The following is an 18887-nucleotide window of genomic DNA, read 5'->3' on the forward strand; positions in this document are numbered from 1 at the left end:
AGAGCAGAACGGGAGGTGTGAAATTCATGGACGATATGGGAAAACACTTGTGGTTTATTTGGTGTGTCAGGGCACACGTAGGGGACAAGAGTCAGGATCCCACAGGGCCTCTACAGGCCTATTCCGGGAACTTTCACTGTCAACCTGCACAGTCAGCGGGGACCTGGGAAAGATTCAGAACAGGGGAAGGCACGAGCAGACGGGGCCGTAAGAGGTGAAGTGTGACCAGAGGATGCCAGGCTGCCCAACACGCAGCTATGAGGGGACAGACTGAGAAGCCATTGTGGCAGAACTTGGAGCGGGAAACATTCTGGAGACGTTATGGGGAAGGGATCTATGGGACCTTGAGAGTGATGGGAAGTGAAGGGTGAGGTGGGAGGAAGCACCAAGGGCGATATGGGAAGGGGTGGGCTGGTTCTGGCACCAAGGTGGACCACACAGGACCAAAGCCAGCCCAGATGTGTGCAGCATTGGGGGAACCTGCGGCCTGTGAGTGAGATGCCATGACAGGGAATGTCAGAGAGACCTGAGGGACATAGAGATATCCAAGACCTGGGCATGGCATTATGTTAAACTGAGAGGCGAACCCCTCAAAATGGAACATCAGGGCTGATGCTCGTGCCCATAATGGCCATTATCTTCCTGATTTAAATGCTGTACCTGGAGCCATAGCTCTTGGTGTTCCAAAATTGGTCAACTTCTGTTCTCTTCATGGATCAGTGTGGTGTGGGGGGAGGTGACCTCCAGCTGAGAGTCAGGTGCTGAAGACGCCTTTACAACAAGGGACCTGCTGGTGGGCAGGGCAGTCTCATGGGGACAGCTGTCTGCCATGGAGAGGATACGGCAATAGTGGCCACCACTGATGGCCACCTCAGGGAGCACTTGTTGGCCATGATGAGCTGGGGGCCACACGGAATGGGTGAGAGAGTGCCCCATCCATCTGCTGGTAGGCAGCCTCCCCACACATAGGAAGGCTGCATGTTCCAGAGAGAGGAGTCCAGAAGAGCTGTGCCCACGTCTCTCGTTGAATGAATGGCCATGTTTGCCCCAGGCTGAAAGGACTCTTTCTGGAGGGTCCATACCAAGTGTGCTTGCTCCCTCTTATGACTGTGTACCTGACCTGAACCGGAGACACAGCTGGCTCTCCTTTGAAACCAGCTTCTCAGGAAAGGGCCCTAAGAAGGAAGATCAGATGGGCGTGTTGTGTCGCAGGCACGGAAAGAGCAAAGCCACTTTCCTCCCGAGGTCCAGACACTGCAGACAGTGTTTGACCCCTCATACAGCCTTGCCCCTGTTCCCTACAGGAACTGCCCACCTCTAGAGCTTAGCAACCAGTTGTCCACATCTTGTTCCCATGGCTCAGACTGGGGTCAAGGATTCCAAGATGGCAGTGAGAACCCGCTGCTGTTCCTACCCAGGGCCCGGCTACGGAAGTGCAGTCTGTCTCCCCCGACTTCCCCCTCAGTGAACACAGTTCCTGCAGATTTCAAAGGAGTGGGAAGGGGAAGTACTTGGCAATTTATTTGCTTACAAAGTTTTCAGGACCTCCTGTTTACAAGACTTTGGGCTAGGATGACACATGACCCTTCTCAGGATAGTAGAGGGATAAGCTACGAATGCTGTGCCCTGGTGCATGGGGAGTGTGACAAGCCCATGAGAGGTCCAGGGAGCTTGTAGACATCACAGGACTCTGAGATGCCTTCCAGAAGTTCCCTCAGTACTTGGTCCCGAAGTATGAAGAGGATCCCGGTGTTGGAAGCGTGGCGGTGCATTCCGGGTGGAGGCTGTGGTGTGGACAGAGGTAAAGGTGACAAAGTGAAATCCTTGTTCAGGGAATGGCAAGGCCCCTGTTCTGCCAGAAGGGAAGTATTGGGGGAGGGGCCAGGAAACAAGGCTGAATATCGGGAAAGTGGGCTGAGGAGGGTCATGTGGTGTGCTGCATGCTGCATTACAGAGCTTGGCCTTTGCTGGAGAGACAGTGGGAGGCAAATGAAGGGACTGAGCAAGAGAGTGACTCTCACACGCATACTCCCTTGAGGGGGACTTCCCCAGCTGTGCTACACCTGGGGAAAGAGACCCAGGGTGGGTGTGAGCTGAGGGTAGAGGCCTAAACACTGGAGTATGCCCAGAAAGCGAGAGACGAAGATCTTCAGTTGGGTCGGGGGTGGGGGGGGGGGGAGTTGAAAGAAGAGTTTGCACTGGAGAAGCAGAAGTGCCCATCCCTTTCCTGGAGGGGGCTGTCTCTTTGGAGGTGCTGGGTTCCTGGTACCCAGACAGAGACTTAGTTACAGAGAATCAGAGCTCGTCTGCCCAGAGAAGAGCTTAGGGGGTGCCTGGGTGGCTCAGTCAAGTCACAATCTCACAGTTTGGTAATTCGAGCCCCGTGCTGGCAGCTTAGAGCCTGGAGCTGCTTCAGATCCTGTGTCTCCCTCTCTCTCTGCTCCTCCCGAGCTCTCTCTTTCTCTCTCAAACATAAATAAATATTAAGAAGAAGAAGAAGAAGAGGAGGAGTTCGGGCCCTCTGAGCTCCTCACGTGCTCCTAGATGTGGGCACAAAGCAGGGGGGCAGGGGCATGTTCTTCCTGCTCTCTGGAATGGATTATGTTTAGCCAGAACAGTCTGGGAGACCAGACAGTGACTGCCTGAGAGCCACCTCCACACCCTTCCCAGGGGCAGAAGGCTGGAATTGCCCCAACTGCTAGTTGCCAAGAAGCTAAAAGCCCCTCCTCACCCGGTTGATCCTGAAAACAAAAGTTGAGTTCTTTCTGCAAAGATGAAGCCCTTTTGTTTCTCTGTCTCTCTCTTTAAACATTTCCCTGTTGTGTAGTGATGACTAGGTGGGTGGGGGACTTCAGGGGCTCAGGAGTGACAGTTCTACCAGAGCTGAGCATAGGCTGTCACACATGAGCGAGAGGAGAGGGCTGAGGGACAGCCGCCAGCATGCTCTACCTTGTGCCACAAAGTGGAGGTCCCTTGAGCTGACGGGGAGCCTCAGGTGTGGGCACCCAGGGTGCGTGACCCTCAGGCTCCCAGGGAGAAGCAGGCCTGAGCTGGAGATGTGGGACCCACTGCCCCTGGGGCCAGGGGGGGACACTGCTCCCAGAGCACAGTGCCAGCCCCCAGGTACTCGGCTGTCACACTCTCCCGGGTGGAACCTTCTGTTTAGGGGCACGGGTCGGCCTCCATATTTCTGCTGTCTCCTAAGAGGAGGCAGGTTTCCTTATCTTCATTGTAGGAACGTGAGGTGAAGGCCGCCTTCTCCTGCCAGACTAGAGATGCAGCTGGGCCAGGTGTCCTCTCTCCAGAGCTAGAGGGAAGGGCCTGGCTTTGAAGAGCTTTGGGTGAGCCTGTATTTCAGCATCAGGTCTTCATTCTCCAGCACCACAAGCCTTCCTTTCTACGTGTGGGGCCCGGGGAAGTGTACACAACAGGCCGGCAAAGGGTCGAAGAAAATCTACCCTGTTCTGCCTGAACAAGTGTAGCTTGCTCATCTGGGAAGCCAGGCTCCAATGTACAATTCTGACATCCGCCCTGCAGACCCCCAGCTATCCACATCCCCAGATCCACCCCATGCCGTGTGGATCCTCCAGTCTAGACCCACAAGGTCTGTCTACGCCCCTGCCAACAGCTGCCTCTTGGGCACCCCATGAGTCCAGGGGCATGCACACCAGATGGAGTACCTTCCCAGGGAAGAGACTCAAGCCCCGGACCCTGGGAAGTGGGGTGCAGACCCTGAGCAGGTATCCCCCATTGCCTCAGGGGGCAGGCTGCAGTGGGGGGAACAGCAGAGCAATGCTCTCTAAAGCTTGGTGCCTGGGGCAGGACCCCAGTTCTCCAGGGTCCTGTCACGGGGATCAAGAGAGAAGCTGAAAGAACATTCTGAGGGCAATACAGCCCCCTATGTCATCTATCAAGTTCACTTGTGCCTGCTGACTTAGCGATAGTTCCCCAATTTTACAGCCATATTTCAAAGGGAAACAAGTTCAGTGCTATTGTGCATTTGGTTTGTCTTACTTTCCCCCCTTATTTGCATTAACATGTCATAGTGAAAGATATTCTAGGTACGACCATTTCCTTGTCTTAGGGATCTCCCATGTTGCAGAGTCCCGTCTACCTCGCAGAAATGGCTGCAGGGGTGAGGCTGCTGGACCTCACCTCCCAGCCCATGGCAGCACATAGTCAGAAGGGGAGACTTATGTAGTCCAAGCCAGCCTGTAAGTTTTTTCTCCCCAACTACCATTTTCTCAGTTCTGTTGGGTCATTTTTTTCCCCAGGCTCCCCCTCCACCCCCGCCACACCTCAAAGCTACTTGTTATCTCAAAATCTGTTGTTCTCCCTCTATGGTTAGGCCCGTCCTTCTGTCGCACGGAGTGGAAGGGTTGAACCCAGGGCACTTGACTGTACTCAGGTGGAAGCCTCTGCATCCCCTGATGAGATGAACTGCACTTGAACACTTAAAGAGCAGTTAAAACATTCGATGCAGAATCAAGAACATTTCACCCAGAGTCTTTGAAGGAGACCCATGCCTCTGCCATGAGCCTCGTGTTTTGCTGCAGTGCCTTCTTCTCATTAGGCAGTCAGCCCCTTGAATCAGCAGCAGGGGTAGGGGAACGGAGATACCACAAATGCTTTCATTTTTAGGGTTTTTTTTTTCTCATTTAAAAGCTGGGGAAGGAAGCGAGAGGGGAATGAAATGTCAACCTGGCCACGATGCTTCTCAGTGGGCTAGGCAGCCCAGGCAGGCACGGTGGCCGCGCAGACCTGGTGGAGAATGGCTGGCGGTGTGTATACTCTCTCTCTTCTTCCGGGATTGGCTGGAAGTCAGAGGAGGGGGAGGTGAGCCGCGAGCCTGCTGTGGGCACAAGAGCACATGTCATGCTGACATAGAAGGCGAGGAGAAGACAACCCGGGACTCTGTCAGTTCTGTGGCTGTTGGCGTCCAGTTGTCAAGGTTGGCTCTTGTTGCTTGTGTAGACAGGATGAGAGGGGCTGGCCTCACGAACCCGAGCCAGCCAGTCAAGAGGAAACTGCATCTCTGGTGCCCTGTGTTCCCACAGGGCCCTTTGGTCCAGGTCCACAAAACGGGGTGTTTTTGTGGGTGACTTTGGGCATGTTGGACAACAACGGGCATAGAACAGAGTTTGGGAGAGGACACAAGGCTGCTTATGGAGTGCACAGTCTCACTCCTCAGACAAGGCCGTGTATGCATGCATAAGTCAAAAAACGATTTAAAAAGAAGAACCCAGTGTGTCATGTGTCCCACCAAAGTATCAAGTGGAGAAGAAATCAGTGTGGTGGGGAAAGAGAAAGCTTCTCAGAGGTGCAGAGTGGGGGCCAAGGCCATGCCAGGCACTGTGCCTTGGCCTACGGCCTCTCCACTCTTACACCACATCCGCGAGGCAGGCGCCCGTCTCCACAGGTGAGCATGTGGCTTGACCAAGAACATACAACGTGGAGTGGTGGTGAAGACCACCAGTGAGGTCTGTCTGACTTGGCCTTGACCTGTTGGGCCTAGGAAAGGGGTGGGGTTCAAGTAGACAGGCAGAAGACAGGGAGTAGATCACAAGGCAAGGACCCAGCTGGGGAATGATGATAGTGAGGAGCCGGCCAAGGGGGTACTGCGCCAGGGAAGAGGGGCTGAGACACACAGGGGAGGCGGTGTATGCAGAGCTCTGGCCACGCTAGTTTTCCTGTGGTGGCAGCAATGGGCACAGCGACAGGAGAGGGGGACCAGGCATCAAGGCTGGGGAACAAGTCAAAAGTGTTGTGCAGGAGTCAAAGTGGCCCCTGTGCCATGGGAAAGGGGTGCATCAGGGAGACACTGTGCAAGAAGGGTCAGCAGGCTCAGCAATGGGAAGGAAGTATCAGAGATCAGGCTGGGGCATGATGGTGACACAGAAATGGGAAAATTCCAGGAAGGGCTAACTAGGCATGGAAGTTGATTGGTTTGCATTGTATGTTCAGGGTTCAAAGAAACAGCTACACCTGGCTGGGCACCACATCTTGTGAACAACTAAAAGTGTCACAGTGGAGTCCAGCCTTAGGCAGCTGGAAGTACAGCTCAGGGGTCACCGCATGGGGGGGGGGTGAGAATCTAGGAGCCCCCCTAAGGAGTCAGGCAGCAAGCATTCAGGTTCCCATGGCCTGTGCTCAGAAGATTCCAAGTCCCAGCATAAACTGTCACCAAATGAAATCGCCACCTCCAAGAAGATTATCTAAAGAAAACCTAGCCAAAGGCACCTGGGTGGCTTGGTTGGTTAAGTGTCCGATGTTGGCTTAGGTCATGATCTCACGACTTATGAGTTAGAGCCCTGCGTTGGGCTCTGTGCTGATGGCTTAGAGTCTGGAGCCTGCTTTGGATTCTGTGTGTGTCTCTCTCTGCCCTTCCCCGACTTGTGCTCTGTCTCTCTCTGTCTCTTAAAAATAAATAAACATTAAAATTTAAGGAAAACGTAGCCCCTGAATTTGAGGATTATTCTTTACTCATTCTCGGACAATAGAGTTCAATATTTTGTCACACCAAATTATGTCACAGCGGTAGTCCAAAACAGAGCTGGTATCTTTTATAGGCTGGTGTGTTCTGAACGGATGAGAGCAAAACACAATCGTATGAATGCATAGGTCAGGCTCTTATGTCGTGCTGAGTTTCTCTTGAGCCCCTTTCATGGGGAAGGTATTGTATTTCAATTCTTAGTTCTCCTAAAATTGTTTTAATTGCTTAAAGTCATTTAAGATTCTATGTAATTAATTTGAGCTTTAGCCAGATGACAGCTGGGTGGGCATATACGTATAAAGTGGACAATACTGAATAGTATTGTCCTTCTGCTGGTTCTGAGCATAGTTTGTCTGGATAAGGGCAAAAATTTAGACTTGGAAAAAATAAGGAGCACAAGATACGCGTGACAACAGTTAAAACTGCATAGAGTAATTTAGTCAGAGATGAAAACGGTCTCAAGATTTCTATTCTATAGGTAACATTGAACACAACAACAGAAAGGTACCCAGACAATGCTTTCCTGATGAAAACTCATTCTTGATGATACAGTTCTCTTCAAAATATTTGCATTTGTAACCATGACTTCCGGACATCCTTGGGGTCAGAACAGTAGATATATCAGACTGTCCCTCAGTCAGGAGGCTGGGAAGATCTCTGCCCACTCCTGTGGGCTCTGTGGAGTTTGGACAGGACCCCAGAGGTGGTTGGTGGCCTTGAAAGAGCAGGGCTGCAAAGTTCCAGTTGAGGTCTGAGCTTTGCTCTGCTCAAGGGCAGGCACCTGGCAGACTGTGATAAACGGTTGTGGCAGGCAGAGAGTGATCACAGCTCTGAGTCTAGAAATAATAGGCTCATCTAGATGGTTGACTAAAGTTGAAATCTTAATGCCTGTCAAAAGAAGTAGATTTAAATCTGAGGGTGGAAGGGACTCATGGGAGCATTTTTAAAAGTGAAATAATGTAGTCAAAACAGTATGCAGGGAAGGTAGTGTGTGGTTTGGTTTTTAGTTCAACCAAAAGAAAAAGGGGGTGCCCACACATAGGGGTTTTGATAAGACCTGGGCCATCGTGATGGAGAAGGGGAATGTAATTGGTATAAATTGTCTAAATTAATATTCCTAGAGCTTTCATGGCCAATTTAAATGGATCCTTAAGGTGTTTTCTTGCAAGTATTCCTGAGTTTCTCTCTGCATTTCTGTTGGAGAAGGATGGTTGGGGAAGCATGACTTGAAATACATAGGGGAGTTTGTGGGATTTGCTTGAGTCAACACTGAGGGCCATTATCATGTTCACACCACGCGAGGCCTTAAATCCCTGGAATCATGAACACCAAGCTAGAGCATTTAGCACTGCCACATTTACAAAGGCAGTTGGTCCTCTAAATAATGACGATCACACGAAACTGGGGTGTAGTGTGGCCTTCGGGGGGCCAGCTGGTCATTGATGGCTGCACCCAGGACCTCCTAGAGCTTTAGGATAGAGCTTCGTTGATGGTAATGGCCATGTACCCTGATGTAATCTTCCCGGCTTGACAGTGGTGGAAAAGTCCCCGTGTGCTGGCCCTGTCGCACTCAGGGGACAGCGGGAGCTCTATCTCTCCCATCACCAAGGAAAGACGCAGAGCTTGCCCCCTGTATCCGTTTTAACTACAGTGCTCTTCTCCATACCAGGAGTGCCCAGGGACCGAGGAGGGGTCCTTCACCTTTTCTGTTTCTTCCCTTCCAGTTACTCTAGAGCAGTTCTGGCTGGCGGTAAGGAGCTGTCCTGACCAAGAGGACCAGGCCTTGTTAATGAAGGTAGGTTATCAGACAAAGTACTGATTTCCTTAAAGGCTCACAGCACTTTTATTGCCCTGAGGAGAGTTTCAGTTTTACAGGCAGGAGTAAATTTATCATCCCTGAATGCTGTGCTCCGCGGGGATAAACTTGTCATCGGCGGGTAGGAGGGTTGCTGGTTAATGAGCACAACCGCCGTCCATGGAGTACAGCAAAGTGACAGGGAGTGGGTGTCAACTACTAGCGGGGAATCTATTTAATTCTCTAGAGGGCTCGATCGGTTCTATTTAAGCTTATCTGACAGAATCTTGATTCTTTGAGCAGATTTATGAGGCTTGGCCAAATTCCATGACTCTCACTGTACTTTTTAATTAAGACAAAGGATTCCATACGTTCTGTGTCTGCCACATCCTCCCTTCCGTCACCACGGGGAGCACCACACAAATGAGACTGTCCATATCAACCACTGGAGTGGGCATCCTGTGTCACAGATGCCTTGCCCTTGAGTGGAAGACAAACTTCACCATTTCTTGGGAACAGTTGCTTTCTTTCCTTCTGAATGACAAAGGAGCACAGGTGTGGTATAACCTACATTCAGGGAGTACATGTAGGTGAGCCAAAAGTGTGGAAAAACTTGGCCAGCAGCCTGCATGAATTCAATTAAAACTTTGTCTCTGAAGGCACAGAGCAGAGACACCGGCAAGTCGCGAAGGCATGCAAACACCTTTCCACCAATGACTAAGACTTGTGTTTTCACCCAGAAACTATACTTAGAGTCACCTTGAGACATATACATTTCCATGACGTCATTTCAGTTCTGTACCATCAGGAAACCGCGTGGTCCAGGAATTGCATCTCTTACCTAAACACCATGCCAGGTGTCCTCCAACTTTAGAGATGGGTGGAAAAAAATAGGGCATCACTATAAGGGATTTTCAACTCATTTGCCTAAGATGTGATATTTTGGTCTGTCTTTTTTGTTTTTCCTAAGCTTTCAGAGAGGCGCTGATACCAAATAATGGATACATCTGGGAGACCTGCTCCCCCGGAGTCCAGAGTACAAGGCACCAACTTTGGCATAAAGTCAGGCATATAAGCTTTTCTTGGTATTTTGAGGTTTTCCAGGGTTAGCCCTCAGTCCTCTGTCCTGACATCTATTCCCCAAGGACCTTTCCTCCCAGGTACACACTGTCTTTCTGTGGCCTTGATGCAGCTCTTGGGCCCCTGACACTCCTCTCTTTGTCCCCGGTCACTATTCAAGGTCCATGGGCACTGAGCCTTGTGGCCCTTCCTTCCTATTCTGTCCAGTGCTTTCTCCTGTTGTCTTCTCCTTCCAGCTTCCCTCTTGTTCTTCTACCCATCTACGCCCCATTTTCCCTTCCCCACTGTGCTTTGGTGTGCTGAATGCGTGGCTGTGTGCTGCTTGGTACTGCTAGTGACTTGGGATGCCCCAGTGACCCTGAACTTCTTTAGGTCAATAGCCTAAGGGTGGAAAGTGATACCACCAAAATCCTGCTTCTCCTTTCAGTTTCTCACCTTCCTGCTGACTCTCCTACTGCCCCAGGCTGGCTTCTCTGGAACATTTGCTCAGAAACTAGCAGTTGCAGGTGGTCAAGAAAGGTTCAGATAGCCCAAGGTGTCGTGGAATGTGCACGATCTGCAGTGACCTTCAGTATTTTATGCCTTCCCTGTTGGTTTCTGCAAACTGTACTGTGGCAGCCGCGGACACCGTCTGTGGGTGTTTTCTCAATATTTGCAGATATTTGAACAGGCAGCATCAAAGAAGTTTCACTGAACAAAATGTGTGCTCAGTTCATATATACTGAAACTATCTTATGATTTTTTTTCAGGAGATTTGAGGTTTCTAATGTCACATATCAGAGAGCACCACGTGGGTGTGACAGTGGTGTGCAGGATTTTTTTTTTTTTTTAGATGTTACGTGGGAGAACTTGCTCAGGGTGACAGTACATTGTTCTGACTACAACCAGCCTACAGTCCAGGATATGTTTACGGGGGTGAGCTATTCACTTTGAAGATGATCTGCAACAAACTTAAATATTTAATTCAACTTCATTGGGTAAAAGGTTGTTGGAGGCAAAAACCGTAAGTCTGAAGCAAATACACTTTTTTTTAATGACACTATGCACACAATGCTGTTGTATCCCTACACTGTCAGACATCATTAAGATCTAAGGCTAAATATTTCATTCAGCCCTGTGAGCATGCTCAATACGCAGACTGCAAGAAGATGAAAGAGATGAACATGTAGCCGAGCCAAGGTCAGATACCGCTTGAGCCAAGGTCAGATATCCCTGAAAAAACAGAGCCAGGGTTTGAGACTTTGGAGGTGGCAGAGACCAGAGCCTTCACCTGACAACAGAGAAGAGCAGGGGAGGGAGATGTGACTCTCCACCTCCACACCATTCGTTAGCAGACAGCAGAACTGGGACCAAAAGACATGTCCCTGGAGCCTCAAGCTGGGCTTCGTCCTGGGACTTCCATCCAGATGAGTAGATTCACAGAAGAGTCTACCACCTCACCCCCTCCACCACAGCAGAGCGGCATGGGAGGTCAGACTGCAATGAAACCACAAAATGTACTGTTGTGGCTGGGTGGTGGAATCACTCTTGTGGCTTGTTGTTAATCACACCCCATCTGCAGAGAGGACTATAAGACAGAATGGAGCTGGCCCTTCCATGATTCAATTTCCCCATCTACCAAGGAGAGGTCAAGGCTGTCACTGGCTTATGAGTTTCCCACCACTGCAGCCCTGATAAAGGGGTGGGAAAGAGGTGCCCAGGAATAAGGCAGCTGTTATTAGGGTTTGCCTTTCTGTTCAATTTCACTACAGTCTGAACCAAAGAAAAAATGTTGGTTCTATAAGATACTTATCTGACCCCATTCATGTCCATACATACTGTTTCTTCACTCGTTCTTAGTTCTCCTGGCCAGTTAATCTCTTCAGTCCCTGTGGCCACTGCCCTGGAGAGCTCGGTTACCCCTTGGCTCCACCCACCACTCTGTTGGGGCTCCAGACCTGCACTCCAGCCCCACACCCACTCATGCCCAACAGCTGTGGACCTCACCTGTCTCTGTCCTTCCTTCTCAGCCTCAGAACCACGGCACACCCGGCCCTGACCCTCCAGGGACAAGTTCAGTTCCCACTTTGCCGGGAACCAGGTGTGATCTTGGACAGGTCACTTCTCTCTTTTAGCCCAGTGTCCCTTTGTGGTGAAAGAGGAAGTGATTTAGATTATCAGAGAGACCCTTCCAGCATCCACGCTCTGAATCTATGCCCGGACATTGCCCACAAGCCCGTGACTCTAAACATGCTTGAGAATGAGCCAACCTCTGCTGCCTACCTTTCCTTCAGGCTCAGCAAAATTAACTTTCTCAGAATCCCACATCCTACTTCTCACTCTTCTGGATTCATGTCCAGCCATAACTCTCTCTCTCTCTCTCTCCTTTGGCCTAGGGTGATCATAAAACTTACCAGCCATCTCTGAACTTTTTTGAAAGTGAAAGGGGGCACCACTGAAAATTAAACTTGGGTGGCTGGCATGAAATGGGACAATCCCAAGCACACCAGGGCATTTGGTTAGCCTACTTTTGCATCAAGTCCAAAACCCCTCCCTGAATCCAATGGATCAAGCTTGCCTATGAGGCGTCCCTCTCAAGTGGTCCAGATGCTCCTTGTCCCCACTCCCCCCACAGTTGTCACTTCCTAAAGATCGTGCCCTCCTTTCAGTGATGGAAATCGGCAGGAAGACAGACCCCTTGCTGCCAATCTGCATTTGGACCTTCATTTTCTAAATCAAATGTAAATGATCACACTTCCTCATTCTGTCCTCTAGGGAGTTTCTTACACACCTGGCGGCAGTCATTTCCAATTTGGGTAGGAGACAGCAGCCCCAGCAAGGATCCTCACTGGGACAGAAACTTCCTGAGGCAATCACCTGCTATGCCTCCCTGCTTCCCTTGGAAAAGCAGGAAGGGTGTGCAGGGGAAAGTAGCCCTTCCTGGTAAATGCTGCTTTCCCAGATCAGGAGACAAGAGCTAGTTGATGAAGCTTAGGCTGATCTATTACAACTGGAATAAGACAGTAGAGCAAGGCTTCCCCACTCCAGTGATGCTGAGTGAGTACCTGGAACATTCCTCACATAGCAGCCCTCCTACAGAGGCCTGGGTCAGCCTCTCTGACTAAGGGCTCCAGCTAGAGGTACCATGTGAAGTTCAAGGTAGCCCTTTCTGTAGGTGGGACCCGCTATCATACACGTGGACTGTAGAAAACAGTAACAAGAAACGAGCTACCTGCGTGAAAATAAATAGCACATCTTGAATCTCGGCTCCCCAAATTGCAGACCTTTTGCAGGGCTGTTGGGCCAGCAGCAACGGTGCCCCAGCCCGTCCTCCGTGGAGTGCTGGCAGAAGGGGCCCTCTGTCTGTGGCAAGGCGGGTGATGCCTTGGTCTGAGGACATGAGTAGGGCCGTTTTAGTATCTGCTGGCTGCCCGGCTGGCACGTGCAGGGGCCCATGGGAGTCGGTGAGCCCATGGGTGCCGAGGCCGAAGTCGAGAAACCCTGCAGGGCCGATGCCCCCGGGAAGGCTCCCCTGACCAGAGGTGTGCTGGGCTGGAGTGCTGCTGGGAGCCCCCTTAGCATTTCTTACCAGCTGCCACGTATTAACGTTGCCCCCAGAATGCACAGAGGCAACGGACAGCTGCGGGAAGAGGGGTGCCCGGGCTCCCTGCCACACGCCCCCTCCCCACTGTTCTGGCCAGATTGGGCTCTTTGTCGCATGATGTGCTAGCAAACTGGACACACCTGAGTCCTCCTTGAAACCAAAAATTGTCAAGTGAACAGTGTGACCCAACCTGTTGGTCCTCCCAGTTTCCTCAAATTCAGCTTCTTCCCAGAAACGGGAATTTTCTCCCAGCCTGGTGGGGTGCTGGCCCGGTGCAGATGAGTGTTTAGCTTAGCGCGGGAACGAGGGTGCGTTGAGGAGAAAGGGGATTTTCCACATGACCGCTCCACTGACTCACCTCCCCGCAGAAGGTTGAGAAACACCAGGCAGGCTGGTTATCTAGCGTTCCTTAAATTGTCATTGTCACAAAGAGCCTTTCTGCTTCACTTCCCTCACAGTCCCCTCCTGACCCTGCTCCTCTCCGTGTTGCTCTACTCAAGGGGCAGACACGGAACCATCCAGTTTCAGGAGTGGCCAAGGCATCCTTGCAGGGTCTCTCTGTCGGCTCTTGCCCCATAGGCAAGGCCGCAGCAGCTTCAGCTCCGATGGGGCGCTCGCCGCGGCAACCCCAGTGTCTAAGCAGAGCATTCGCAGGGGACTGTCCCTGCCCCGCAGGCGGCTGGCAGCAGCAGTTTGAGCCTGTCAAGTGGGCGAGGTGGGGTTTTTCCCTTTTTCCTGCATTCTAACTGCTCTTTCTTCCTTTTCTCAACGTGTGTAGGTGGTAGCTAGTTTGAGCACCAAACCTAGCAGCCAAGAGTTAATTATAAGTACCTCCCGTGGAGTGCGGAGAGGACGGTGATGCCCTCCTTTGTGCAGGAGGCCTTTTGAATACCTATGGACCCACCCTGTCAGAGCCCCTTGCCTTTGAGAGCGCCCTAGGCCCCAGAGCAGCAAGCAGAACAGACATCCTGTGTGGGTGCCACGCGTGCCCACAGCCACCGCTCCGTCCTCTGGGGCTGGTCATGGGAGCGAGCCTCCCACACGGAAGGAGCAGTGTTCTCCTTTGGGGCCTGACTGCATTTCCAGACCCCATCCAGGGTGAATAGGGTCCATCCCTGTTTGAATTCCTTTAGCACAGATCTGGAAGGGAGGCGGGGGCCTGAAACGTTGAACTTCAGTCCGTATATCCGCTGTTGCTTCCCTGCTGCCTTCTCTGCTCCTCGCAAGCCAGTGCCTCGTGGAAAGAAGGGAACATGTGGCCGACAGTGTCTGTAGGGACGTGGTTCCACATGTGCCTAGTATGTGCCAGGCGATGTTTTTCTAGTACGTGGCTCTCTTGAAGAATAGGTTTCTATTTTTTTTTTTTTTTATGTTTAATAAAGGACCAGAACTGCTAGTGACGTGGCAGTTGCTTCAGGTGCATTCCAGCAGTCGGTGGTTTTCTCTCGTGCCTGTACCTGCGTGGGCCATTGATGTCCTGGCACGCCTCCCCCTCTTCAACCCCGGTACCCTCATCACAAGCTCCAAGTCTGTGCCGAGGTTCTGAGAGGCTCATCTCCAACCTGATCCCCCCCCCCCCCCCCCCCCCCCCCCCCCCCCCCCCCCCCCCCCCCCCCCCCCCCCCGCTCCATCCAATCTCAGTGACCATTATCCCACCCAATGAGATGCTAATTGTGGGAAGGGATCTTTGGTGCATAGGACTAACTTTCTAACCCAAAGGAACAAATAGCTAATGGTAGTATTTCAGGCTTCACCGCAAGTCAACAGAAGGGTTATTTTGGTGACTGTCTATAGATACCTACCACAGTCCCTCTCTGTAAACATTTGTGAATGCCTGTTTTGTGCCAGGCACCGTGCTGGGCATTGGGGGTGCTAATATCAATAAGACTTGGCTCTCATCCTCAGGTAGCTCCCTGACTACTAAGCTGTGAGAGGTCCTTCAGAACATGCATGCATGCTGGGGTGGGCTAAGCACTGAGAAGGAAGAAATTCAGGATGTTGATGGAGCCTTCAGCTGGGGTGCCCAACTAAACATGGGTCTCAGGAAGACTTCAGAAGAAGTGGCATTTGAGCCATGTCTCTGTGTCTCTGTAAGAAATTAAATTTAGCCAACTGTGTGGGTTCTACTGTGCTTACTGGCGGGGTCAGTGTGAGTTCTGCTCTGAGCTTTCCATTTATAGAGTGTTTCAGGTGCGCTGATGCATGCCTTGAGAGCTGGCTGCCAAAGTAGGGGCCCAGACAGCTGCCTCTCCAGGGGAGGGGTATCCAGAAGCTTCCATTCTTGTTGTGCTGCACATATTTCCTCATTGGGCCATGGCTATCTTGACATTACACCATTCAGTATTCTTTCCTTTGGCTTGGAAGACTTCCCTGACTTTCAAAGGTTGATGTCAAAGTGAGGTGTCTCTCAGAAGGAATGCAGCAGAAGCCATGATCAGTTAACAGTTGCTCTAGAATAGTTCTGAGAGCATGGTCTCCAAGGCCAGGGGCCAAGGACAGAGCAGGAGATGAGCATTGGGAAATTCAGAGGAAAAGGGCAGAAGGATGTCCCTAACCTACAATAGGAGAATATGCTCTGCGCCCCGAGGGTCTGACGAAGTTGGTAGAGCTCAGCACTCACACTCACACAAAACTCTCCTATTAGGGGAATTGGACCAGTATTTTTCCAGGCTAATGTAACCAAATGCAAGCATTACATGGACCTGATCAGCTAAGAGGATCATCTGCTCACATGGTGAGCGGTAGCCCTTTGTGGGGACGTCACACCTGCTCCGCCCCTTTGATACTCATTTGTCGAGCATCTAAATAAACGCCTAAGTGGAAAACCAGCTGGAAGCAGACATACCAGTGTTCAGAAAAGCAGTGACTTGCCCTGAGTGGAGAACGCAGTCTGCTGGGAGTTTCTGGCCCCACAGGACTGGCGGAGGACGCGTGGAGTGTCCCTCCCTGAACACCCTGCCCTCCACTTCTCCGGTGCACAGCTCTGGGGCGCGGACTTCATTTCAGCCTGTTCCAGACGACAAGGCCAAGAGCAGAAGAGGAAATCACTTGAGACAAATAAGAAAAATGGAAGGATTTGCTAAAAGCCATCTGTGGGAAAATGAGAGCAAAATTTGGCCCTGGGGGACGAAAGTGAGAGGAGAGAATGGGGCCCAGCCCAAACTTGTTATTGTATCATTTAAATAAAAAGGTCAAGATGCTAATGTGCCCAAGAGACTTTTCTTGAGTGACTTACCCAGACTTATGGAAAAACTCCGTCAGGGGGGTTCAGTGATATGAATGCAGGCTACCATACATTAACAGAATTACTGAGTGGCTGGGGGATGACAGCTTTCCCAGCACATGGTGAAAGGGACATTAGCACTAAGTTATGTGGGTATCATGCTGGCCCAGGCAGATGAAGGTGACAAAGTTCAGCACTCCCACTCAGGTAGCCACCCTGCCTGCAGCCAATCACATTTGCTCCCCGACTTAAAACTGGGGACTTGAAGAGTCCTGTTATGAGACTTGAAGATTTCTGTTTCCCGCACCTTCTCAACTCTCCCTCTCACCCTTTCTAAATTTTAGCCACTCTGTTTTTTGTTATTTTACAATGTTCTGAAGTCTACTCAAACCCACTCACACACACCATGGATATCAACTTTGAGATGGGGAAGAAAGAAAGAGATCGGTTAGATCTACTCCCAAAGGAGAAAGGGAGGAAGGAGAAAGGAAATTTGTTTTGGAATCAATGCCAGGAAAATGGCCGGCATGAAGGCACCGGTCACCTGATTGCTGCTGCTTCTCAAGTTCTTCTGACAGAATGTGTTCGCCTTTAGGAAGATCTTTCCACCTTCATCTCTCCTAGGACTGTGAAAAGTTCAGGATGGGATGAAGCAACTTGCTGTGTTCTTAAAACCCTTGCCTGATAGGAAGGGTGAGTAGGAACAGCCTATCGACAATAGCTTGATGAATATGTTATCTGTGAAAGGGCCTTTGCAGGACACATAATGCTGAATGTCAGGATTAGGACCAATTATATAAATGCGGTGAACCTGTCATTAAAAGTGAAAGACTCTCAGATTGGGTGAGACACAAAGCCCAGCTGTGGGACGTGCACAGACATGCAGACTTCTGCTTTCAGGAAGACAAAGCAGACATACTCATCCCTATTCTTTCTGAGAAGTTCAACTAAAAACATTGGACATTGGATATAAAACAAGCATAAGAAAAGTGAAAGCAGACCAACTAGGGACCTCAGGAACCAGATGGTGAGAGTCCCCTGGATTTTCTCTTTGCCTCTTATATCTTATATTTGGAGCTGAAGAAGCTAAAAACATGGAAGGAATAACAAAACAGACCCCTCCCCCCCCAAAAGCTTACTCTAGCCAAAAGCTAAAGGACCAGAAAAGGGCCAGCCTGGCAAGACAGAAAACTTGTAGACAGTAATTGCTTTAATCCAGCCAAACACTACAGAAAAATCAATGGCACCACCTTCATCCATGCTGGGAAAGGCCTTGTGCGAAGCACAGATTTAGATTTAGATGCTCGCTAGGCCATAAAGAGGAAATGCAGCCTCACTATTGGGATTATGTCAGAGGAGGCCAAGTAGGGAACTAGGATTTTCATCTCCACTTGGCTTTAAGGAGAACCTCTTCCCCACCCCCACGCAGTGTCTTTGGGGAATACCTAGGGACCCTGAACTTCCTCATTCAGCAGTAACAAGTCACCCCTCCCTCTTCCTGCTATGGTGGTGAAGAGAAGGCCAAATGGAAATTTAGGACTTTCACCACCACGCAGTGGTAATGAAGCCACCACCTGTCCCTGCCTCCTCACCAATAGTGTCAGTGGAGGTCATGTGGGGAGTAGAAACGGGGGACTCCTATCCTCCCAACCAAGGTGATTATCAATGGAGGAGCTAGCACTCCTACCTCTACCCAGCAATAATGAGAGCACTTCCCCCACTTGGCTGTTACCAGTGGCTGCAATGCACGCTCCTCCCTCTCCTTCCTCTGAGGCGGCAGGATCACTGAAAATTAGCTAGGATAGGTTTAAATAAAATTCAGAATCTTATAATATAATATCCCAAATGGTCAAGTCTCCATAAAAAAAAAAGAATCACTCATAATACCAAGAACCAGGAGAATCTCAAACTGAATGAAAAAAAAAAGCCAATTTAGACTCTTCACTGATATGATAGTGATGTTTAAACGATCTGAAAAAGATTTTCAAACAGACATTATAAAACTGTTTTAATGAGTAATTATGAACACACTTGAAACGAATAAAGCAATAAAAAGTCTTATCAAATAGTCTCAGCAAAGAAATAGAAAATATCAACAACCAAATGGAAATATTAGAACTGGAAAATACAATAACTGAAATAAAAATTTCAATAGATGACCTCAACAGTAGAATGAAGGGGACAGAGGAAAGACTAAGTGACTTGGAATATAGAACAATAACAGTTAATTGAATCTAGGGGCGCCTTGCTGGCTCAGTCAGTGGAGCATGTGACTCTTGTTCTCAGAGTTGTGGATTTGAGTCCCACATTGGGTGCAGTGGTTACTTGAAAATAAATCTTAAGGAAAAAAAAAAAAGAAATTAACTGAATCTAAACAACAGAGCAAAAATAGAAGGAGGAGGAGGAGGTGAGAGGGTGGAAATAGAGGATGAAGAAGAGAAAATCAGGGACCTTTGGAACTATAACAAAAGAATTAACATTTGTGTCATTGAAGTCCCATAAGGAGAGGAGAAAGAGGGCAGGGCTGGAAAAGTACTCAAAGGAATAATAGCTGAGATTTCCCAAATTTGGCAAAAAGACATAGACCTACACATTCAAGAAGCTGAATAACAAACAGCATAACCCAAAGAAATCCACAACAAGACACATCATAATTAAAATTCTGAAAATTAAAGACAAAAAGAATGTGAAAGTAATGAGAAGGAAAGAACAC

The 18887-nt window shown here is 49.9% G+C and overlaps 1 protein-coding gene across 1 annotated transcript in view; it reads left to right on the forward strand.

The window, feature by feature from the left end:
• The window catches only part of ACOXL (acyl-CoA oxidase like), a 342588-nt gene that overhangs the window by 274586 nt on the left and 49115 nt on the right, over positions 1-18887 (forward strand). The window contains exon 17 of the mRNA XM_039231678.1: positions 8218-8288. Coding sequence (XP_039087609.1) covers positions 8218-8288 — 71 coding nt within the window. The remainder of the gene's footprint in view (positions 1-8217; positions 8289-18887) is intronic.

Source organism: Hyaena hyaena, unplaced genomic scaffold (assembly GCF_003009895.1).
Source record: "Hyaena hyaena isolate Hyena2069 unplaced genomic scaffold, ASM300989v1 scaffold_57, whole genome shotgun sequence".
NCBI lineage: Eukaryota > Metazoa > Chordata > Mammalia > Carnivora > Hyaenidae > Hyaena > Hyaena hyaena.